Raw genomic sequence first — 25,983 nt, 5'->3', positions numbered from 1 at the left:
TCATGTTCCTCAGGCTGGTCTTGAACTCCTGACCTCGTGATCCGCCTGCCTCAGCCTCCCAAAGTGCTGGGATTACACGCGTGAGCCACCGTGCCCAAGCCCTACATTTTTTAATGCTTTGGGGAGAAAAAAAAAATGCTTTTTTGTGCCGCAAAAGCAGAATCAACTGATTGTGACATTTACTGTCTGACCTAAAATATTTGCTGATTTCTGGTTTAGAGGTCAGAAATGGACTTATGCATATATAGGAATTTTGCTAATGATAAAGGTGGCATTTCAAACTAGTGACAAGAGCATGGATTGCATGATAAATGGCAAGAATTAGCTATCTATTTGAGGGAAAATTTACTTTTATTAGGATTACTTCGGGTAGGGAAGCTAAAATCAAGAAGTAGGAAAAGATTAATAGATTTGAGTCTATTACCACTATCACCACCAACAACAAAACTTTGCTTAATAGGAAATAATACCTAACACTTACTGAGCACTTATGCTTGTCATGTTTTACTTGAATAAGTGTTATAATTATACTCTAAGGTAGGTTCTGCAATTATTCCCACTTAACAGAGGAGGAAACTGAAGTTTACATATATTATGGAATTTGTCTGTAATGAAGAGTAGGAAACCATGATGCAGATCTTTGAATTCAGGCCATCTGGCTCCCAAGCCTATTGTAGACAAGACAAACTGAGAAAAAATATTTGCAACATGGTAACACCATTTTGTAGGTATTATCTACATCAGCACATAAAGATGTATGTAATTCCTTTAAAATATTCTGTTGTGTAAATGTCTTCAGTTAATTTAACCTTACCTCTATTGATGAACTTTAAGTTGCTTCTGTTTTTATTTTGCTCTTACATATAACACTGATAAACATCCTATGTATGTGACCTTATATAGTAGTGTGGATACTTCTGTAGTATGGAATCAGGAAAGTGGAATTGTGAATTGCTGAATTAAATGACCTGTGCATTTAAATCAAGTTTTCTCTACAAAAATTTTTGTGTGCGTGTGTGTGTGTGTGTGTGGTTTAACTAAAGGAATCATAATATCTTGGAAGGAACATTGACTGTTCAGGCAAAACTGCCTCATTTTTTAGAGGAAGCCCTGAGAGGTAAAGTGTTGTGCCTAAGGTTACATAGCTATTAAGTAGCTGTTACACTTGACTCTTTAAGTTGTTTTTACTGTGCCACAGTTTGGCACCTTTTTCTCCTTTGTCTTGCTGAAATCCGGGTGCCATGAGTATAGTTTTCTCCAGAAACACGCTGTCAAAAGGATCCATTTGATATTACTTGTCCTTGGTACTCAGCACAGTACCTGACACACAGTAGGTAATCAAGTGTTTGTTGAATAAGTGCTGCTTTCAGATGATCAGTACTTACAGATCACTTATTCAGTAACATATTGACAACCCATGCATCACTGTAATACTCATCAAGTAATCAAAAACTTACCAAGAAATAAAACATTCTAATCTCCTGCTTCCTAGATATTTACACTTCATAATGGTTTAGTTTTCTGACTGGTTTATGTTTTCCAGATAATTGTGTGACTTTGTTTTTGCTTTGTAAAAAATGAACTCAAAATTATAAATTTAGTTTTTGAAAACTTTAATGAGAAATTGTTCTTTGCAGAAAATTTGGGAAGATTATACAGAATATGTTTTATAATAGACTCAAATGGATTGTATCCTTCAGAGGGCAGTAGATTAGTCTTGCAGGTTAACTTGACATACTGCAATGTACACGTCCTGGAAAAGATGCGTAACTTTTGTGTTCGTAGTACCAAAAATTGTGTATAATCAAGATTGAGTAGAAACTCCTTAAGGGTCATATTATTATGTAAGGGACTAATGCTGTAGAATTAACTATCTTTAACACTTCTCTTGTCTCCAAGTCACAAGGCAAAGAGAAAAGATATGGTAAGACCTTTAGAGAAATATGTAGTACTCTACTTTTGGGGAGATGAGGGGCTTAGTTTTGTTTTTTAAATGCAAACTTGTAATCAATAAATCTTTATACTTCAGTAAACAAACTGGAGGATTTTTGGTTTTTTATTTTTTTTTACAAATGCCTTTTTGGCACTACTACTAAATCTGACTTGGCTTTATTTTTTAAACAGCTTCATTGAGGTATAATTTACATAAACTACACATATTTAAAGTGTGCAATTTGATAAGTTTTAACATATGTATACACCTGTGAAATCATCACTGCAACGAAAGTAATGAACAAATCCATTACTCCCAAAAGTTTTTCCATCCCTTTTTATAATTCCTTCCTAGTACCACCTCCCACAGGAAATCATTGACTGATTTACCTTCAGTTAACCACAAATTACCTTGCATTTTCTAAAATTTTATATAAATAGAATCATATAGTAAGTACTTCTGTTGCCTGGCTCCTATGACTCAGAGTAATTGTTGATATGTATCCATGGTGAAACATGTGTCAGAGTTTATTCCTTTTTATTGCTAAGCAGTGTTCCATTGTGTGTCTGTTTTACATTTTGTCCATTTACCTGTTGATGGACACTGGGTTGTTTCTGGTTTTGGGCTCTACACATATAAGTTGCTATGAACATTTGTGTACAGGTTTTGGTATGGTTAAAATATAAACTGAGGCAGAATAAAATGTTAAAGAGTTTTATCTGAGCAAACAGCAATTCATGAATCAGGCAGCAACAAATCAAAAATGATTTGGGACTCCACCAAAGGAATGTGAGCAGAAGACTTCTATAGGATGAACAAGGAAGCAAGGCAAAGACAATATTTGATTAATTGCATTTATACAGTTGCCTTGTTTAGTCCATCCTATTGTAAAGTCCCTAGTTATATAAGTTAGTTGATGGCTTCTAATTGGCATAACCTAAGTTTGTTTGTTTCTTTTTTTTTTTTCTTTTAAGAGACAGGCCTAGAGTGCTTTGGTTCGATCGTAGCTCACTGCAGCTTTGAACTCCTGGGCTCAAGTGATCCTCCCACCTCAGCCTCAAGTAACCAGGACAACAGGAACTACAGACATGCACTGCCACACCTGGCTAATTTTTTAAATTTCTTATAGAGGCAAGGTCTCGCTAGCTATATTGCCCAGGATGATCTCAAATTCTGGTCTCAAGTGATCCTCCTGTTTCAGCCTCCCAAGGTGCTTACAGGCATGAGCCACCATGCCCAGCCTAATGTTTCTTTAATATAGGCACAGACAAAAAATAAGCAAAGTTTTACATTTGCAAACAGCCCAAATTAAGTTTTGCTTCTATTGCTTATATTTGCAAGGTCAGGGTTGTTTTAATGGCTTAACTGGCTTTGTTCAGGAGATTTACAGACCTATTCTCCATCTTATTTTAATAGTATGAATATGTGTTTTCATTTCTTTTGGGTAAATATCTAGGAATGGAATGGCTGGATCATATGAGTAGGCTTATTAACTTATTAAGAAACTTGGCCTGGACTACATAGCAAGACTCTCTCTCTAAAAAAAAAAAAATTTAATCCTAGCACTTTGGGAGGCCGAGACGGGCGGATCACAAGGTCAGGAGATCGAGACCATCCTGGCTAACACAGTGAAACCCTGTCTCTACTAAAAAGAATACAAAAAACTAGCTGGGTGAGGTGGCGGGCATCTGTAGTCCCAGCTACTGGGGAGGCTGAGGCAGGAGAATGGCGTGAACCCGGGAGGCGGAGCTTGCAGTGAGCCCAGATCGCGCCACTGCACTCCAGCCTGGGCAACAGAGCGAGACTCCGTCTCAAAACAAAAAAAAGAAAAAATAAATTTTTTTAATTAGCAAAGTGTATTAGGGTTCTCTAGAGGGACAGAACTAAGAGGATATATGTATATATGAAAGGGAGTTTATTAAGGAGAATTGACTCATACCATCATCACAAGGTGAAGTCCCATGATAGGCCATCTACAAGTTGAGGAGCAAAGAAGCCAGTGGTGGATCAGTCCGAGTCCCAGAAGTAGGGAAGCTAACAGTGCAGCCTTCAGTCTGTGCAGCCAAAGGTCCAAGAGCCCCTGGAAAACCACTGGTGTAAGTCCAAGAGTCCAAAAGCTGAAGAACTTGGAGTCTGATGTGCCAGGGCAGGAAACATCCAGCATGGGAGAAAGATGAAGTCCGTAAGACTCAGCAAGTCAGCTCTTCCATCTTCTACCTGCTTTATTCTACCCCCGCTGGCAGCTGATTAGATGGTGCCCACCCAGATTGAGGGTGGGTCTACCCCTCCCGGTCCACTGACTCAAATGTTAATTTCCTTTGGCAACACCCTCAGAGACACACCCATGAACAATACTTTGTATCCTTCAGTCCAGTCAAGTTGACACTCAATATTAGCCATCACACCAGGTATAGTGGCTCCCACCTGTAATCCCAGATACTCGGGAGGCTGAGGCAGGAGGATCACTTGAGCCCAGGAGTTAGGCTGCATTGAGTTACAATATGATAGAGCCACTGCACTACAGCTTTGGTAACAGAGCAAGGTCCTGTCTTTTTTTTTTTTTTTTTTAATAAGAAAGAAAATAACTTGTTAAGTTCATAACTTATTAACAAAACTATTTTTTATTCCCATCAGCAGTGTATGAAAGTTCTAGTCCTTCCACGTTAACAACACTTGGTATAGTCATTCTTTTTAATGTTAGCCATTATATTTTTAGCCCTTGTGTGTAGTGGTGTCTCATTATGATTTGATTTGCATTTCCCTAGTGACTAACAATGTTGAGCATCTTTTTCAAGTGTTTATTTGAAGTGTTCAGGCCTTTTCCCACATTTTGAGTTTGGTTTATTACTTCATTTTGGTCATTTTAAAATATATTCTTGGTACAAGTCCTTTATAAGCTGCATGCTTTGCCCATATTTTCTCCAGGTCCATGACTTGTCTTTTCATTCTCTTAACAATGTCTTTGAAAGAGCACAGATTACTAATTTTGATGAAATTCAATTTATCATTTATGCTGTTAAATATCATATCTAAGAAATATTTGCCTAACTCAGAGTGACAAAGATTTTATCCTATGTTTGCTTTTAGTTTTATAGTTTTAGGTTTTCCATTTAGGTCTATGATTTCACTTTGAATTACATGCTAGTGGATGTGGAGTGGTATCTAATTGTGCTTTTGATTTGCATTTCCTTTTTGGCGAATGGTGTTGAGCATCTTTTCATGTACTTATATGGGCCGTTTATTTATCTTTACAGAAATATCTGTTCAGGTCTTTTGCTTGTCGAATTATCTTTTCTTTTTTTCGTTTTAAAGACAGACAGACAAATGATTTACAAATGTCCTCTAATTCTGTGTGTTTTTTCTTCACTTTCTTGATGATGTCCTTTGCAACACAAGTTTTTTTTATTTTGATGAAGTCCAATTAATATTTGTTTTGACTTTGGTGTCATAAGAAGCTGTTGCCTGATCCAAGGTCACAAATATTTACACATAGGTTTTATTCTGAGAGTTTTATAGTTTTGACTCTTACATTCAGATCTTTGACCCATTTTGAGATAATTTTTGAATGTGATGTGAAGTAGGAGTCTAGTTTCATTCTTTTGCCTGTAAATATCCAGTTGTCCCAGTACTATTTATTGAAAAAACTATTCTTTCACCCATTGAACTGCCTTGCTACTCTTGTTGAAAATCAACTAACCATAAATGTGATGATTTATTTTTGGGCTTTAAGTTCCATTCCATTGACTATATGTCTGTTTTTATGCCATACCACATTGTCTTAATTACCTGTGGCTCTGTAGTAATTTTTGGAATTGGGAAGTGTTTTCCTCCAATTTCATTTTTCTTGTTCAATATTGTTTGGGTTATTCTGGGTTTCTTGAATTTGTATAAATTTTAAGATCAGCTTGCCAATTTCTGCAAGAAGTCCACTGGGATTCTTGAAGAGGATTGTGTTTAATCTGTACATTAATTGGGGAACATTATCCTTTTAGCAATATTAAGCCTTCCAATCATGAGTGTGGTGTCTTTCTGTTTATTTAAATGTTAAATGTCTTCCAACAATGTTTTGTAGTTTCTATGAATACAAGTCTTGCAGTTCTTTTGTTAAAATTATTACTATTTTGTTCTTTTCAATGCCATATTGTATACATAATTGTTTTTGTTAATTTCTTTTTGAGATTGCTTATTGCTAATATGTAGAAATACAATTGATTTTTGTATAGTGATATTGTATCCTACAACCTGGCTGAACTCATTTATTAGTTATAATAGATTTTTAGTGGATTCCTTAGGATTTTCTGCATACAGATCATATCATCTGCAGATAAGGATAGTTTTACTTCTTCCTTTCCAATCTGGATGCCTTTTATTTCATTTTCTTGACTACTTGCTTTGGCTAGAACAATGTAAATAGAAGTGACAAGAGCAGACATCCTTGTCTTATTCCTGATCTTGGGGAAAGGCATGCAGTCTTTCATCATTAAATACAATGTTAGCTATGAGGTTTTTGTAGGTCCCTTTTCTTATATTAAGAAGGTCTCTTCTAGTTTATTGAATGGTGTTTGGTTTGGTTTGGTTTATTTGGTTTGGTTTGGTTTTTTGAGATGGCATCTCGCTCTGTTGCCCAGGCTGGAGTGCAGTGGCGCAATCTCGGCTCACTGCAACCTCTGCCTCCCAGGTTCATGTGATTCTCCTGACTCAGCCTCCTGAGTAGCTGGGACTACAGGTGCATGCCACCACCACACCCGGCTAATTTTTTTGTATTTTTAGTAGAGGCGGGGTTTCATCGTGCTAGCCAGAATGGTCTTTATCTCTTGACCTCATGATACGCCCACCTCGGCCTTCCAAAGTGCTGGAATTACAGGTGTGAGCCACTGCGCCCAGCCCCTATTGAATGCTTTTTATTACGAAATGGTGTTTTTGTCAAATGCTTTTTCCATGTCTGTTGAGATGATCAAGTGAATTTTGTCTTCTATTGATATGGTATATTGTATTAATTGATTTTCAGATGTTAAACCAGCCTTGCAGTCCTGGGATAAATCTTGGTCATGATGTATGATTCCTTTTATATATTGCTGGGTTCGTTTTACTAGTATTTTGTTGAGGATTTTTGTATTTATATTCATATAGGATATTGGCCTATGGTTTTCTTTTAATGTCTTTGGATTTGGTAGTAGGATGATACTGACCTTATAGAATGCTTCCTCCTCTTCTGTTTTTTGGAAGAGTCTGTGAAGATAATTCTTATTTAATAATAATAATTCTTATCTAAATGTTTACTAGGCTGGGCGTGGTGGCTCACGCTTGTGATCCCAGCACTTTGGGAGGCTGAGGCGGGTGGATCCCCTGAGGTCAAGAGTTCGAGACCAGCCTGACCAACATGGAGAAACCCCATCTCTATTAAAAATACAGAATTAGCCAGGCATGGTGGCACATGCCTATAAGCCCAGCTACTCGGGAGGCTGAGGCAGGAGAATCCCTTGAACCTGGGAGGCAGAGATTGCAGTGAGCTGAGATTGCGCCATTGCACTCCAGCCTGGGCAACAAGAGCAAAACTCTCTCAAAAAAATAAGAAGAATAAATAAATATTTGGTAGATTCTACCAGTGAAGCCTCTAGGCCTGGACTTTTCTTTGTGAGTAGTTTTTTTTTATTACTATTAATTCAATCTTTTGTCATGTAAGTCTATTCATATCCGGTATTTCTTAAATCAGTTTTGTTTCTATCTTTCTAGGATTTTGTCTATTTTATTCAGTTATCTTTTGAAGAGATTTAGATAATAATGAGCAAAAATCTTATGTTACCAATGTAGTTTAACATTAATGATGTTTTCCGTTGCTTTGTATAAATCCATATTCCTTTCTGGTATTATGTTCCTGTGCCTAAAAGACTTACAGTACAGGTGTGATGGTGATGAATTCCTTTAGCTTTTTATGTAGGGAAAGTATTTTGCCTTTTTCAAAGATAATTTTTCTGGGTATAGAATTGTAGGCTGGTGGCCGGGCGCGGTGGCTCAAGCCCGTAATCCCAGCACTTTGGGAGGCCGAGACGGGCGGATCACGAGGTCAGGAGATCGAGACCATCCTGGCTAACATGGTGAAACCCCGTCTCTACTAAAAAATACAAAAAAAAACTAGCCGGGCGAGGTGGCGGGCGCCTGTAGTCCCAGCTACTCGGGAGGCTGAGGCAGGAGAATGGCGTAAACCCGGGAGGCGGAGCTTGCAGTGAGCTGAGATCCGGCCACTGCACTCCAGCCTGGGAGACAGAGCGAAACTCCGCCTCAAAAAAAAAAAAAAAAAAAAAAAAAAAAAAAAAAAAAAAAAAAGAATTGTAGGCTGGTATATTTTTCTTTTCAGTTCTTTAAAGATAATTGTTCCACTGTCTAATTACTTGCAATTTTCAAGGAGTAATCTGTCATTATTATCTTTTGTTCCTTGTATGTGATGTGCATTTTTCATGTGGCCAGTTTAAAGATTTTTCTCTTTACATTGGATTTGAGCAATTTGATTATCATGTGCCTTGCTACAATTTTCTTTATGGCTATTTGGGATTGGTTGAGTTTCTTATGTGTGTTTATAGTTTCCATCAAATTTGGGAAATTTTCAGCCTTGTTTATTTATTTCTCCTAACTCCTTCCCCCTTCTTTGGGGACTCCATTTACATGTATATTAGGCTGTTTGAAATTATCACAGAGCTTATCAATGCTCTGTTTAAATTTTTCATTCTTTTTTCTTTCTGTTTTTGCATAGTTTCTGTTGCTACATCTTTAGTTTACTAATATTTTCTTCTAAAATATCTAATCTGCCATTAATCCCATTCAGTGTATTTTTCATCTCAGACACTGAAATTTTCATCTCTTGAAGTTTAACTTGGATCTCTTTTATGTCATTCATACCTCTACTTAAATTTTTGAACATAAACATCATTTTAAAAATACAGTTATGATAGCTGTTTTGGTGTGCTTTTTCTGCAGACTCCCACATCTGTCAGTTCTAATCATTGGTCAGTTTTAATCATCAATTTTTCTCATTATGGATCATATTTTTTTATGCCTGGTAATTTTTGTTGAGATGCCAGATACTGTGAATTTTATTTTGTTGAGTACTGGATATTTCTATATTCTTATAAATATTCTTAAGGCTTATTGTGCTATTACTTGGAAATAATGTGATCCTTTCAAGTCTTGCTTTTAAGATGTATTGGCAGGATTAGTGTCATGTTTAGTCTGGAGCTAATTATTTCCCACTACTGAGACAAGACTTTTTTGAGTGCTAGTCTACCCAGTGCCCTGGGAATTTTGAGGTTTTCCAGTCTGTCTGGTGGGAACATGCACTAATCCTGGCCCTGTATGAATGCTGGGTTCTGTGTCCTCTAATTTTGTGTGTGGTCCTTTTCTTAGCCCGTTAGTTGCCTCATAAGCCTTCACTGATCAGTGCGCTGCCAAATACCCATGGGATATCCTATTCAGATTTCTGGAGTTCTCTCTCTCTGCAGCTGTATCCACTCTGGTACTATTTGCTTTAATCCTACATACCTTGGTCTCCTCAGACTGTGAGCTGCATCCCATCAACTCAGGGAATCTGCTGGGCTCTGCTTAGGTTCCCCTCCTTGTGTGGCTCAGAAACTAAAGCAGTAAGCTGGCAACCATTTGTTTCTTGTTTCTCTGGGGATCACTGTCCTTTGTTACCTGATGTTAAATATTTTGAAAATCATTGTTTCATATTTTGGGTTTTTTGGCAGAAAGGGTTGGTTTTTTTTTGGTTGTTTCAAGACAACCAAAGAGAGCAAATCTGAGAGTAAATCTGGCCCATTACTTCATCTTGGTTGTAAGAGGAAGTCAGTTTTTTAGTCAGTTTTAGAGAGTTAGAATTGAGGGCTTGTAAGGTTTCTTTCAATCCTGAGATCTTTGGTTTCATGTTACATACCTTTAACAGCTTATTTTCCCATCTTCATGTTATCCTTTTCTCTCCTCAAAACACTTAACTATCTGCATTTGTGCTTAGAAGGCTTGTTGGGATTAACTCTGGGCTGTGAATGAACCGTATTCATGATACAAACACATTTCATAGAATGATGACAATCAAGATGTAACAACAGAAAAATGTTTCCTGTAATATTCTTAACATAATTTATATGATAGAACAGTTATAATGTAATCTTCTAGATTATGGCCATAGAGTTCCTTTCAGGAACTAGGCAAATAAAATTTTAATTGAAATCTTTCATTTTTAATAACCACAGAATTATGCAACTAACATTTACATTCTGAAGTAATTACAGTATCCTTTCTTTCATTTTATCAGAAAATATTCAACTGTAATATTAAGTAGGATATCTCAAAACCTGTATTTCCCTTAAAGGGAAGAGGAAGAAAGATGACCTTAGCTTTAACACTGCCACTGATATTTTCCATTCTATTTTATTGAAAAGTAAACCTTCAGTAGTGACCCATTGTCTGAGTTATAGCTCATTGTCTAAAATACATTGTGTATATAAAGAAAACATATGAGGTACCATATTAATAAAAGATAGTGGTAGTTCTGTTCCAGTTTCACTTCAGTTTTGAGTATAGTATGCTTAAGTATGTGTATCTTTATTAAAGTATGTATATCTTTATTTTACAAGATTATGTCTCCACATTTTCAGTTCTTTTTCCTAATAAATGGACTAGTAATAATAGTTTAAAAAGCTACTGCTAGGTTTTGAAACTCAAGTGTTTTCTTATGCTAGGGATTATGGTTTTGAGGTATGGTTAAGTCCTGGAAATAATATTAGTTTCGTATTCTTATTTTTTAATTAGATAGTATTTCTTAAAGCCAACTATTTTTTTCTGTTTTTCTCTATGTCACTCAAACAAGATTTATAATCAGTAAGAGAGATACTGTCATAGTAAAAGACTCCCTTGGCTGGGCGCGGTGGCTCATGCCTGTAATCCCAGCACTTTGGGAGGCCGAGGCGGGCGGATCACAAGGTCAGGAGATCGAGACCACGGTGAAACCCCGTCTCTACTAAAAATACAAAAATTAGTCGGGCGTGGTGGCGGGCACCTGTAGTCCCAGCTATTCGGGAGGCTGAGGCAGGAGAATGGCATGAACCCAGGAGGCGGAGCTTGCAGTGAGCCGAGATCGCGCCACTGCATTCCAGCCTGGACAACAGAGCCAGACTCCGTCTCAAAAAAAAAAAAAAAACTCCCTTGTAGTGAACTAAATTTTCCAAGATACTTGGTTATCATTTAGTTTACTAAAATAATAAATGACTAAGGAGAGTTAAGACCATTATTTGTGGTATATTGGCCATAAGAAGTTTTCATCTGTCCTATGTTTTATACTGACATGTTACCAAAAAACAAAAACAAAAACAAACGCATTGCAGCATTTGCCACAGAAAGCATCCAGGTTTTTTACTCATTAAAAAAGTGGCTAGGACTGATAATCTGTAGTGATCTTCCAGGTTTTGCTGCAGTGAGAAAACCATTACTGTTAAAAGCCTGCTGTCATATCACATTATCCTTCTCAACAAGCACTTTGTTACGATGGAAGTTCTCTTTGCAGTGAAGGCCTCCTTGCCTCCCTTGTCCTAAGTTAAACCTCTATTTCTAGAGTTAAGAATCATTAAAGACATGGAGGAGTTTGCACAACTGGTTGTGGCATGAACGATGGCATGTAATTTTATAAATGTATAAATGGTTTTTGAATTTTTTTCTCTGCTGATAAGGATGATTAAATTCTTCATGTTTTTTCTTTGTATAGACTCCAAACCTTTCTAGACTTGTAGGAAATCTGTTGATGCATAATACAGTGGAAAGAATTGTGTAATCTAATGTGCAAATAATCTACTGGAGGACATTGGATATAAAAATGTTTTCTTAATGTGTTTTTCAGATGTCTGTGAGCTTATGAAATTGTTCTTTCCCCCACTTAATTTTAAGGCTTCTAGACTGGCTGAGCTGAGCAGTAGAAACTAATGAGGTAGAATGCTTGAGTTGAATAAACTGGAAGAAAATATCTCTCTCCAGTAAACCATTATTACTATAACAGAAACAATCTCTATAAACTCAGTTCCCAAATGGACATAAGCTTTAGTTGGGAAATGGTGCGGTAATTGAAATACTATGTTAATAAAGAATTATAGGCAATATAATTTTCAAAAAATTAGAGAACAGTAGAATATATGTAATATAGACTATGCTGAACGTAATTTTAATGTTTCTTTGACTCAAGTTATAGCCGTGTAGACATACTAGTTAAAAGTATTATACATAATTTATTGTTTTGTAAGGTATTTTTAAAAATTCTCCCAGGCCAGGCTTAGTGGCTCACACCTGTAATCCCAGGGCTGTGGGAGGCCAAGACAGGCAGATCACCTGAGGTCAGGACCAGTCTGGCTAACATGGTGAAACCTCGTCTCTACTAAAAATACAAAAATTAGCTGGGTGTGGTGGGCAGGTGCCTGTAGTACCAGCTACTCGGGAAGCTGAGATGGAAGGATCACTTGCACCCAGGAGCCAGAGGTTGCAGTCAGCCAAGATCGTGCCACTGCGCTTCAGCCTGGGTGACAGAGTGAGACTCCGTCTCAAAAAAAAAAAAAAATTCTCCCAGTATTTACTGAATATGCTAAATTATATTAGTACCTCTCATAGTTCTCTGCATGTAGTAGTCACGTAGCTAAGTTCACTGAAGCCACAAACAAAATTGATATCCTTAAGGGAACAAAATTCTGATTGATTCTGATCTGTGTCTTTCAGAAAAATCACTACCAATATAATGGATTTTATATGTCAGATTGCTTTATTCTGGATATCATGGTAACAATACAGAAAGTATACATAACTTCCCATTTCTGCAAGTAGTCATGACTGCTGAAGAAAGAAAAACTTAAAGCTACAGCAGAATTATTTGGGTACCTTTTATGGAAATTCTGATTTTGTTTTTAATTTTTGATAACTTTTTACTAAAGGTATGAACACACAAATAGCTTATTTTGTTAGGCAAATACACATTAATAAGAATGCCTAGAAGAGGACTGATTCTTCACACCCGGACCCACTGGTTGCTGTTGGGCCTCGCTTTGCTCTGCAGTTTGGTATTATTTATGTACCTCCTGGAATGTGCCCCCCAGACTGATGGAAATGCATCTCTTCCTGGTGTTGTTGGGGAAAATTATGGTAAAGAGTATTATCAAGCCCTCCTACAGGAACAAGAAGAACATTATCAGACCAGGGCAACCAGTCTGAAACGCCAAATTGCTCAACTAAAACAAGAGTTACAAGAAATGAGTGAAAAGATGAGGTCATTGCAAGAAAGAAAGAATGTAGGGGCTAATGGCATAGGCTATCAGAGCAACAAAGAGCAAGCACCTAGTGATCTTTTAGAGTTTCTTCATTCCCAAATTGACAAAGCTGAAGTTAGCATAGGGGCCAAACTACCCAGTGAGTATGGGGTCATTCCCTTTGAAAGTTTTACCTTAATGAAAGTATTTCAATTGGAAATGGGTCTCACTCGCCATCCTGAAGAAAAACCAGTTAGAAAAGACAAACGAGATGAATTGGTGGAAGTTATTGAAGCTGGCTTGGAGGTCATTAATAATCCTGATGAAGATGATGAACAAGAAGATGAGGAGGGTCCACTTGGAGAGAAACTGATATTTAATGAAAATGACTTCATAGAAGGTAATGTGAAAAATACGTTGGTCAATATTATATTAGTAAGACAAATGCTAGTATTGTATGCTGGTAACATAAGTCAGTCATTGTCCACAGTATTAAAACACTTAAAGTTTTCGCACTTCATTCCACCAAGAATTTTAAGTGGCCTTCTGGAAAAAGGTATAATGAGATCATAATAAAATTGGAGAATAAGGACTAGGGAAATAGAATAAAACAGCTCTTGTTGCATGTGTATGATTTGTATTACTTATCTGATCTCAGTGTTTTTTATGTTTTTAAAAATGTGTAAACTAAGACTCAAAACTTGAAAACCGTTTGATAAAGAAAATATTAGTAGACTCTTAGCTATTTTTCGTATTGGAGGAAGGAGAAGTGTCTGTGTGAACAAGGGGTCATACATAGTTTAAAAAGCATATTTGGCATTTGGAAAAGTAAGGAAATAATCTGTTTTCCTCATACATATTTCAGAAAGGGTATGGGATTTTTATGTGTCAAGATGGGATATGACTCAGAGGTTGAAGAACACTGCTATAAAATTTAAGATACTTATTGATTGATATTAACAGTAATAATTCTATATCCCTACCCATCTCCTTTACACCTTTACACTCACTGCTAGACATTTAATTGCTGACTTAAACCATTTTGAAAATAAATGTTTCTTGAAAGTTCTCTTTGCTTGATTCTATAAACTGTGTATCACAGTGGTCCCCAGCCTTTTTGGCAACAGGGACTGGTTTCATTGGTGACAATTTTTCCATGGGATGGTGAGGATGGTTTTGGGGTGAAACTGTTCCACTTCAGATCATCTGGCATTAGTTAGATTCTCATAAAGAGCGTGCAGTGTAGATTCCTTGCATGCGCAGTTCACAACAGAATTTGCGCTCCTTTGAGAATCCAGTGCAGCCCCTGATCTGACAGGAGGCGGAGCTTAGGCGGTAATGCTTGCCAGGCTCCCATCACTCACCTCTTGCTGTGCCGCCTAGTTCCCATCAGGCCACGGACCAGTAGCGGTCTGTGGCCTGGGGGTTAGGGACCCCTGGCATGGCACATGTAGACTTTTTGACTCCAAATCGTCATGGCCATCACTTGCTGCACAGTAGCATTATTATAATACACCGAGGCCTTTGGAGGCCATCAGGGAGGGCATTATGTTTTGCAGTGGCATTGCAGCTGCCTTTCCTTGTGGCCTCCTCTTTTTTCTGCTGTCACTTCCTGCCATTTTTGATGGATTATTTTTCTCAAAACTCTTCTGATTTTTCTGCAAGCTCAGCTTTTTGTCTTCTCACTGTATGTTTGTAGCTTATGGCAGAATTGGAAGCTGCGGAGGAAATAACTAAGTAACATGCGTAAAATGTCCTCCCATCAGCTCTAACTAAAAAGAAAGGGAGCTTTGCCAGTTTTATATTCTGCAGCTCCTGCTTTTGTCTTATAACTCTCCTTGGATTCTGATACTTCAGGATTTTTCTCTACATGGAACATATTCTGTTCCTCACCTTTCCTCTACTGTGCCACTGTCTGCCCACTGCAGGGAGAGTAATTACTAATAATTAGTAATGACAGCTAATTCCTATCCCTCTTCTAGACTTTAGCTCAGATATCACTCTTCTGAGAAGTCATCTGCAACCTCAAGTCTAAGACAGCAGTACTTCTGTGTGCTCTTGTCACCTGTACATTCATACTGCTTGTCACAGTATGTGGCATTGCCCATTTCCTGGCTTATGCTTCCTACTAAACTGTAAGCCTCAGGAGGGTTGGGACCAAGTCTAATTTATTCACCTTTTTATACCCAGATATTGACTGAGTGACTCACACATCTGTAAGTCTAACCTTCTGTCTCCTGAGTGCCACACTTAAAAATCAGATTGCGACTGGGCACGGTGGCTCACACCTGTAATTCCAGCACTTTGGGAGGCCAAGGCGGGCAGATTATGAGGTCAAGAGACGGAGACCATCCTGGCCAACATGGTGAAACCCCGTCTCTACTAAAAATACAAAAATTAGCTAGGCCACGTGGTGGGGCATGCCTGTAGTCCCAGCTACTCAGGAGGCTGAGGCAGAAGAATTGCTTGAACCTGGCAGGTGGAGGTTGCAGTGAGCCAAGATTGCACCACTGCACTCCAGCCTGGTGACAGAGTGAGACTCCATCTAAAAAAACAAAACAATCAGATTGCCTTGTAGATACTCATGCTTTTCTCTCAAAGGCATCTCAAATCACTGTGTTTATGTCTGTACCAATTTTTCTTTGTCTGACTTCACTCTAGTCAGTGATTTTATATGTGTGTATGTATGCACACATATATATACAGATATATATATCACATAGCACACTATTGTTATTATTTGTCTATTTTTCTGTCTCCTTCACTAGACTGGCCCTATCCTCAAAATTGAGACCACATGGCACTCTTTATATCACATAACTGACATGAAGGCACTAGATTTCTTTTAGTTGACCTAAACCAATAGAAATTTTGACTCTTGGGTCTAGATTTTAATATTGCTAGAAGTAATGTCTTTATTTTTCATGGTTACCATATTGATAGGCTCTAGTATTTTTAAAAAGTCATATGTAAAAAGGAATAATTGTCATTCGTAGTATATTTTATAGATTGAATAAAATAACAGAACAGTGAACTTTTTTTTTAACCTTTCCTTTTCTTTTAAGGGAGTAATTGTTACTGATTATGCAGTGGGGATAAATATTTTCACAAATAGGTAAAAATCCTGCGGGTCTGGTTTAATACCCTTGATGTTTAAGTGAGTAAAATCTGTCTTCCCATTGAATTTGTAAACTTTGACATGGAGATGTCTTTGTTCCTAACCTTTAGGTTATTATCGCACTGAGAGAGATAAGGGCACGCAGTATGAACTCTTTTTTAAGAAAGCAGACCTTATGGAATATAGACATGTGACCCTCTTCCGCCCTTTTGGACCTCTCATGAAAGTGAAGAGTGAGATGATTGACATCACTAGATCAATTATTAATATCATTGTGCCACTTGCTGAAAGAACTGAAGCATTTGTACAGTTCATGCAGAACTTCAGGTAACTGTCAGGGCTTAACGATTCAGCTACATTCTCCTAAAAAAAAATCACATTTTGGCCGGGCGCGGTGGCTCAAGCCTGTAATCCCAGCACTTTGGGAGGCCGAGACGGGCAGATCACAAGGTCAGGAGATCGAGACCATCCTGGCTAACACGGTGAAACCCCGTCTCTACTAAAAAATACAAAAACTAGCCGGGCGAGGTGGCGGACGCCTGTAGTCCCAGCTACTCGGGAGGCTGAGGCAGGAGAATGGCGTGAACCCGGGAGGCGGAGCTTGCAGTGAGCTGAGATCCAGCCACTGCACTCCAGTCTGGGCAACAAAGCGAGACTCTGTCTCAACAAAAAAAAAAAAAAAAAAAATCACATTTTACTCAGATTTCCTTAATTTATCTTCACTGATTATAATTACTTAGAATAATTTTATAGGCTTTAGGGGAACTTTATTTTTTTATATTCTCTCTTTTTTTAAAGCATGTGTAGTGTATTGTGTTATAGACAATTTGAACTATGAAATAAATTGAGTGACACCTATTAGAAACTAAATTTGATGGCCTTGATAATTGTGAATTCATTTTAAGACAAGTTGACGGCCGGGCGCGGTGGCTCAAGCCTGTAATCCCAGCACTTTGGGAGGCTGAGGCGGGTGGATCACGAGGTCAGGAGATCGAGACTATCCTGGCTAACATGGTGAAACCCCGTCTCTACTAAAAATACAAAAAACTAGCCGGGCGTGGTGGCGGGCGCCTGTAGTCTCAGCTACTTGGGAGGCTGAGGCGGGAGAATGGCGTGAACCCAGGAGGCGGAGCTTGCAGTGAGCCGAGATCACGCCACTGCACTCCAGCCTGGGAGACACAGTGAGACTCCGTCTCAAAAAAAAAAAAAAAAAAAAAAAAAAAAGACAAGTTGAATTTTTAAAAAATCAACTTTACTAAGGTATAATTTACATGCAGTAAAATCCACATATTTTAAGGATATGGGTATCATGACTCTTTTTTTTTTGTTTTTGAGACAAGGTCTCACTCTGTCACCCAGGCTAGGATGCAATGGAGTGAGCACAGTTCACTGCAGCCTCAACCTCCTGGGCTCAAGTGATCCTCTGCCTCAGCCTCCCAAGTAGCTGGGACCACAGGTGCATGCCATCTTTTTTATTCTGTACAACTTTGTAGAGAAGGGGTCTTGCCATGTTGTCCAGGCTGGGATTTAATGTCTTTTGACAAATGTATACACTCGCGAACCACCACTCCAATCAAGACATAGAATACTGGTGTCTCACAAGAAAATCCCCTTGAGAATGATTTCAGTTTTTTAACTGAAATACATTTAGAAATACAAACATTAAACTAAAAGTTGGAGAAAGTTATTTCATCTTGCAAAGCAGAGAATTTGTAAAGGTTTTTTTATGTTACCAAATTTGGATATTTTAAAATGCTGAAGGGTTAAATAATTATCTACACATGAAAACTATTTGTGGAAAATGCTGCTTTTTGATTTAACAGTTTCCATGTTTTTAATACTTTAATATTTTTAATGTTTTAGATACTTTGATATACTAGTTTTAATGCTTTGTGATCCTAGTCTTTATTCTCATATTGAAATTGTTGGATTTAAAAGGTTAATTAAAACTGTTCTGCAACTGAATGTCTGGCAGTCATACTTCCAAGTGAGATTTACTGTTCCAAATAGCTCACTTGAGATCTGATTTCCTAAAGCATTTTTTTTATTGCCTGTCTTAGAATTACTTTCAAAGGCCACATTATTATTTACAGTAAGTAATCTCAGTCATGGCAAATATTATTCTTTAATGATAGTTATAATTTTTGGAATTAGCCAGTCTGAAGGCAAAATGACTCTTAATCCAAAAGGTCAGTATTTATTTATTTGGTTTTGAACCAATTGAGTTTATTTCCTTGAACAGCTTGTGATTTGCTTCTGAAAGCAATCCAAAAGCAAAAGTTCAAAAAATGTTTTGAAATATGGCAACAATGTCAGACTGCTTCCATGGGCCTCCAAGGGGTGCACCCATTCAGGCATAGATCTTGTGCCTTCCATAATTCATCAGTATTGCCACTTTTATGTTTACTATTGTGTCAGTAATGCCTCATTTTCTTGTTAAAGCTTCATGTGGTTGCTTTCTGAATAAATAGTGCCTCATGTTTTCCTGAATAAACTTTATTTTTCACTTCTGTTAGGGATGTTTGTATTCATCAAGACAAGAAGATTCATCTCACAGTGGTATATTTTGGCAAAGAAGGACTGTCTAAAGTCAAGTCCATCTTAGAATCTGTCACAAGGTTGGTGAACCACATCCACAGCAAAGTCCTTGATATATAACATTGCTAAAAGAGAATTTCAGATATGTAATGAGTTAATAATTTTTAGTAACTATTATTTAAAAGTTGGCTGAGCATGTGGGTGGTTGTGGTGATAAGTTCCTCATTTCACATGCAACCCTACATGACTCAACTTCCCTTCCCTGCTTACAGGCAGCTTGGCATGATCAGGATGCTCTCTCTGGCCCATTCACCTTCTGTGTATTTGCTGGTGCTTTCCCTTTGTTTAAATCTAATTCCTTCACTTTGACATAATCATCTTCTGAACTTGTCTCTTTTTTTGTCACCTTTCTTTCCTTCCATTTCCTCAGGCTCCTTCTCCCCCTGCTAACAGTGCCAAGGTCTCCCATATCCTTAAGAAACTCCCACTCAACTCTGAAGTGCCCAGCCGCTACCATTACGTTTCTGTCCTTTCACAGCTCAACATCACAAGACAGTAGTTCATAACTAAGCAAGTCATACAGTACCTGGCACATAGTAGATGCTCAGAGGTTTGAATGGATGAATTAGTAATCCCTTAGTACTTAATTATTCTTCAGCTTCTCAGTCTTTTTCTTTCTAAATCATGGGCCCAAAGATACGACTTAACTGCCAAATTCTTTTCTGTTATTCTTTTTCATTGCTTTTTTACCTTTGACAACCTAACCAGTATTTCCATCTTAAAATGTTCTTGTTATGTTTGTAAAATGTAACTATTTTGTAAATGTAAGTATATGTAATGTAAACTATTAGGTTGATTATCATTTCTAACCGGTTACACCAGCTCTATATCCTTTACTTGCTTCTTTACCTTTCTGCCAGTTGTGGCCATTTGCCAAGAGCCCAGATTTGATCAGCCGTTCTTCTCAAATCATTCAACTAACATTCATTGAGTCCTACCTACTGTGTTCCAGGTACACTGCTTGGGAGTCTGGCGTAGTTGGAAGAAGAGTGGGCATATATGGGTGAATCTGAGTCCCTGACCTGCAGGGATTCTCAGAGCCTTGATATATATAGACACTACTCACTGTCTTCCCCTTCCATATACCAGCTCCTCCTCCTGATGGCCCTCTATCAGTTCAAAGTAAAACCATTTTCACCATCCCCTGGGCATGACTTCTGAGAGCCACAGTCTTTTACTTATTCTTTGCCTCCAGTTACCTCTAATCAGTTAGTTCCTACTTACTTCACAAGACCTCTTCTCTGTCTCTTCCTTGCTACTGCCACCACCCTAACCCTGGTTCCCCATTCCTCCATTTCTTCCCTTCCTCTCCCTCCTTAGTGTTTTTAGATCACCTACTAAGTGCCACGAGCTCACACTGGTAATACTGAAGTATTGTCAAGACACTTCTGTGGCAAATGGTGTAAACCTACCTTGAGCTTACTTAAGGAAAATAGGAGCAGTATTGAAGAATCTTGCATACCTCCCAGAAATAAAGGGATTGTTACAACCAAATTTGGGGAAGAAAATCAAAACAACTCTGGTTTCTCAGGGATTGGAACCAGAGACTTGAATACCATCAAAATTCTCTTGTCTCCTTGTCTGTTTTTCTCTGCATGTTGACTTCATTCTCCTGTTGCAGATTGGCTTCTTCCACATGGTGAGGGATATGACTGTTGGCGGCTCTGGGCTCACATCTTCTCAGCTTTGCCATCAGAGAGGAAAGAGCTTTCTCCCAGCTCCAGTTGAGAAAATCCCAGGGAAGGACATTTTGCCCACTCTTGAGCCAGTCACTATGGCCAGGTGGGGTGGGGGTATTGGGACTGGCGCAGCTTAAGCCTGGTCCCCACCCCTAGGAAATTACTGTGGTTGGGGTGGGCAGAGAGTGAGGGGTATTCTGTGATCAGTGCCTCCACTTGATGCTGAGTATGTGGGGTGGCAGTGGGCAGTTTTCACCCAACAGAGGAGAGATTTATAATCCTTAAGATGGGGGAAAGAGTCTTAGGCACTCAGAGCACTTGGAGTCCATTCCATGCACTATTTGAGCCTTTTTTCCATCTCTCCATTACCCATTCTGTACTGTTGTAAGCATAATCCTCCTAAAATGTTACTTTTTTGATTAGGCTGCAGTAAGCGGTTCTCCAACTTCAGTGCCAGAGTTACCAGGAGGACTTGTGAAAATGTAGAAGCTTGGCTCCAGCCCTAGCATCTGATTCAGTGGGTCTGGGTGTAGTCTGAGAGTTTGCTTCTCTAACACGTTGCCACGGGAAGCTGATGCTGTGGGTTTGGGGGCCTCACTGTGAGAACCACTGCCCTAGCAGAAAAGCCCTGCTGATTCTCTTACCTTTAGGATACTGACCGATTTCTTTAACCTTGCATGGGAGGTACTCTTCTGTCTGACTCTTCTCTCATTGTTCCCATTTTAAGATTCCTTTGACCCTTATCTCACTGTTCCCATTTTAGGGTCCTTTTGTACCAATCTGATTTGTCTGATCCCTTTTCTCTAAAATGCTTTCTACATTCTTACCTCTTTGCCTTTGGGAATAATTCTCTTGAATGACCTTTACGCTCACCACTGAATTCAACATTTTAACCAAGGCATAACTCACGTTCCACTTCTAACATCTTATCTAACTACTCCAGACATGAGCGATGTATTTTTTAGAACTGCTGTTCATTCATTCATTCAGCAACTATTTATTGAACTCCTACTCTATCAGGGGACACTGTCCGTAGTAACGAACAAAACAAAATCCCTGCTCCCACAGAGTGGAAGAGACACTGGAATAAACATGTCTGACAATATAAAGGAAAACAGCTGAGGAAGAGGATGGAGATGAAGGACTGGGAGGTCGGAGCTGCTTCTCAAGTAGTATTAGGGAGGATCCCTCTGATAAGGGGACATGTGTGCAAAGACCCAACAGATGCAGGAGGAGAGTGATCTTTGTGTGTGTTATCCAATTAGAATGCATTATTTATTAACAGACATTACAGCTCTTTTTCCATTTGTGTATTTTTCATCTCCCCAGAAGGTGTTTAAGATTCCAAAGGGCAGTGGCCACTTTAACACTTTTGGAGCCTCATACCACCAAAATGTGCCTCAAATGTGGGCATTTGGTGAATATCTCTCCCTGATGATAATCATACACATGAAGCTGGGATTTTCTTTCCCTGTGTGAATGTAGAACCAATATAATCAAATATTTGAAGTGTAAAACATATTTTGTAAGCTGTGTTGAAGGAAGAAAATTGGTAACTTTAAGTGGGACTTATCATTTGTTGTGTGTGCTTTCCTCATAGTGAGTCTAATTTTCACAATTACACCTTGGTCTCATTGAATGAAGAATTTAATCGTGGACGAGGACTAAATGTGGGTGCCCGAGCTTGGGACAAGGGAGAGGTCTTGATGTTTTTCTGTGATGTTGATATCTATTTCTCAGCCGAATTCCTTAACAGCTGCCGGTTAAATGCTGAGCCAGGTGCGTAAAATGTTGGTAGATGAGCTGACTATAGAATTTAGAACAGTGTCGGCATGTCCTATAGTTTGAATCAAGTGATTTTGAGGGAGAAGTTTCAGTTAAACCCCAGTATTTTTTTTAAGTTATATTAGGCATAATGTAACTGGAATACTAAATAGGAAATTGAAAATTTGACCCTTTGAAATTCATATCCTTTGTTCTCTTGGGTCCAACTTCCAGTGACTACATTTGAAGTCAAATAAAGAAATGCAGAGGAACAGGATATCTACAAATTGATGAGGCAGGAGCAATGCAGGTCGAAAAAGAGCTAAGCAGATGGTATGGAGATGTGTGTGAGTCTGAAGCACTCAGCTTTGGACATATAGTGTCCACACATGCAAACATACCCCCATGCATGTGTGCACACACACTCACATGGAAGTCTAGATGCAGATAGTGCTTGGTCTCCAGACTGCATTTTGAGGTGTTTTACTATATTTTGCTTTAAGTTGTAGATATTTTTTGAAAATTAATGAGATAGCTGGGTGCAGTGGCTCTTGCCTGTAATCCCAGCACTTCGGGAGGCTGAGGCGGGTGGATCATGAGGTCAAGAGATTGAGACCATCCTGACCAACATGGTGAAACCCCGTCTCTACTAAAAATACAAAAATTAGCTAGGCATGGTGGCACACGCCTGTAGTCCCAGCTACTCAGGAGGTTGAGCAGAAGAATTGCTTGAACCTAGGAGGCAGAGGTTGCAGTAAGCCAAGATCGCGCCACTGCACTCCAGCCTGGTGACAGAGTGAGACTCCGTCTCAAAAAAAAAAAAAAAAAATTAATGAGAAGATGACATTTTTTTAAATCAAATTTTAAATGCTTTTTAGTTCATTTTGGTGGCGGGCGCCTGTAGTCCCGGCTACTCGGGAGGCTGAGGCAGGAGAATGGCGTAAAAACCCGGGAGGCGGAGATTGCAGTGAGCTGAGATCCGGCCACTGCACTCCAGCCTGGGCGACACAGCGAGACTCCGTCTCAAAAAAAAAAAAAAAAAAAAAAATTAAAAGTATTAAAGAGGCCAGGCGCAGTGGCTCACCGCCTGTAATCCCACCACTTTGGGAGGCTGAGGCGGGTGGATCATGAGGTCAGGAGATCGAGACCATCCTGGCTAACATGGTGAAACCCCGTCTCTACTAAAAATACAAAAAAAGTTAGCCGGGCGTGGTGGTGGGCGCCTGTAGTCCCAGCTACTCAGGAGGCTGAGGCAGGAAAATGGCATGAGCCGAGGGGACGGAGCTTGCAGTGAGCCGAGATCGCACCACTGCACTCCAGCCTGGATGACAGGGCGACACTCCATCTCAAAAAAAAAAAAAAAAAAAAAAAGCATTAATCTCAGCAGGATGAGTAAGTTCAGGAAATCTATTATACAAACGTGACTATAGTTAATATATTGTATACTTACAAATTGCTAAGCCAGTAACATTAAAAAAAATGTTCTTACCACCAAAAAAAAAACATGTTAATTATGTGAGGTGATGGATATGGTTATTAGCTTGATTTAGTCATTTCACAATATATGAATGTAGCAAAACATCATGTTGTACACCATTTTTATTAGTCAATTAGAAAAACATTGTGGGGGCGCTGCTGAGCACAGTAGCTCACACCTTAATCCCAGCACCTTGGGAGTCTGAGACAGGAGGAGCACTTGTGCGCAGGAGTTCAAGACCAGCCTAGGCAACATAGCGAGACCTCATCTTTAAAAATAAAATTTTTGGCTGGGCACAGTAGCTAAATGCTTTTTAGCTCATTTAAAAGAATTAAAAGTATTAAAGAGGCCAGGTGTGGTGGCTCATGCCTATAAACCCAGCACTTTGGGAGGCCGAGGCAGGCGGATCAACTGAGGTCAGGAGTTCGAGACCAGCCTGGCCAACATGGTGAAACCCCATCTCTGTTAAAAATACACAATTTGCCTGGCGTGGTGGCTTGCTCCTGTAATCCCAGTTACTCTCGAGGCTGAGGCAGAAGAATTGCTTGAACCTGGGAGGCGGAGGTTGCAATGAGCTGAGATCGCCAGCCTGGGCAACAGAGCAAGACTCCGTCCCAAAAAATAAAAATAAAAAATTTTTAAAGAATCTAATAGCAAATTTTTTTTGTGTGGAACTATTCATATGCAAATGATTGCCTTCTTATTAATTAGGTTAGAGAGAGTTTTCAGGAACTCTCTGAACCTAATGAATAAATGAAGGTTAGGTTTATTTTACAGCATGAAATGCAAAATGTGAAAGTTGAAGGAGACATATTTGCTTAGTTTAAAAGAAATATTTTATATCCAGAAATAGATTTGCCTCTGGAAAATTGAGCTCCCCATCCCTAAATGTATTTGAACAACGGTAGAATGAACATCTGCTAGGGATCTTGTAATAAAAAGGTTGCCATGTTACTCCCACACTTCCTGACAATCACTGAACACTTCATGTGATCACATCTGATTGAAGCCAGCCATACTCTACTGAGGGAGATGGGCTAGTTAGCCTTTATGATCCTTTTAGATCAGTCAGTTTGAATGCTGATGACAGGGTCTTCTCCAAGGGCTATTATATCAGGTAAATTTAATCCTTATCTTCCTGACTTTTCCAGATTTTGGTTCAGATTTTTTCTATATTTTAATTATTCTCTGCATGTCTATTCATTGTACAGTATTTTTTGAATTTACTTTTTCTAATGATTCATTTTTGAAGGGTGGATTTAACAGACATTTCTAAGTTTCATAGTGATTATCAGAGGTTAATCTACATTTATTACTACTGATTAGATGAAATAATGAGTAATAAATGACTCAGGTAATGAATACACATCTCCCCAAAGTCAAAAGGAATAAATGTGAAGCACCCTTTAGTTTGTTTTTTCCTCTGTTCTTTTGTAAGGTTGTAGTTAACCTACTGATATGTTACAAAATCATCATATTCATCAAATTAACATGATGTTCTGTAGCCTGAATATTTAAAAATATAGATAAAATCATCTTATAAGAAAGACTTTGATAAAACTTAATAGATATTGCAACAAGGAACAGTTCTTCATAACTTCTTTGTATGTTACAAACCTATATTTTAATTTGTAGGTAAGAAGGTGTTTTACCCTGTGGTGTTCAGTCTTTACAATCCTGCCATTGTTTATGCCAACCAGGAAGTGCCACCACCTGTGGAGCAGCAGCTGGTGAGACTTTCACATTTTCAGTTATGAAAGACTCTAAAGATCTTTTCTAGATGTTTGCTGTGTAAGTAGAAAACAAAGTTTCAGTAAAAAACTGTATTCCCATGAGCAAAGTGTTAAAGAAAAACTGTAGTTATTGTAAACACATTTCCATAGTTTCTCTTTATACCACCAATAAAATGCTTTTCACATTTATTGCTTCAGAATTAAGTGTAAGGGGAGCAGAGTTTAGGTCATAAAGGAAAACCTCATGTCCCAGAATGTGGAAATTGTACAGTCATTTCTGCCAGCTTATTTTTACTAATACTAAAAATTTGATTTTAAAAACCCTACTAACTAGAAATACAAATCTACTCTGCTAAATAAGAGGGAATAGTATACTCTGGTAAATTACTTGGAAAGTCATGGAATATAAATGCC

General features: G+C 38.5%; 1 protein-coding gene across 6 annotated transcripts in view; it reads left to right on the top strand.

Moving 5' to 3' along the window:
• Window positions 1-25,983, top strand: part of CSGALNACT2 (chondroitin sulfate N-acetylgalactosaminyltransferase 2) — a 46,707-nt gene that overhangs the window by 4,338 nt on the left and 16,386 nt on the right. Inside the window, exons 2-6 of one of the 6 annotated variants that reach the window (XM_050804309.1) lie at window positions 12,677-13,600; window positions 16,429-16,645; window positions 18,835-18,936; window positions 22,196-22,374; window positions 25,472-25,566. In XM_050804309.1, coding sequence (XP_050660266.1) covers window positions 12,940-13,600; window positions 16,429-16,645; window positions 18,835-18,936; window positions 22,196-22,374; window positions 25,472-25,566 — 1,254 coding nt within the window. In that variant the 5' untranslated portion in view covers window positions 12,677-12,939. Of the gene's footprint in view, window positions 1-8,263; window positions 13,601-16,428; window positions 16,646-18,834; window positions 18,937-20,537; window positions 22,375-25,471; window positions 25,567-25,983 lie in introns of those variants that run through there. The other 5 variants (XR_007728803.1, XM_050804308.1, XM_050804312.1 and 2 more) reach the window with 5 other exon arrangements.

Source organism: Macaca thibetana, chromosome 9 (genome assembly GCF_024542745.1).
Source record: "Macaca thibetana thibetana isolate TM-01 chromosome 9, ASM2454274v1, whole genome shotgun sequence".
NCBI lineage: Eukaryota > Metazoa > Chordata > Mammalia > Primates > Cercopithecidae > Macaca > Macaca thibetana.
The sequence above is the reverse complement of the archived record's forward strand: the minus strand, read 5'-3'. Positions and strand labels throughout refer to the sequence as shown.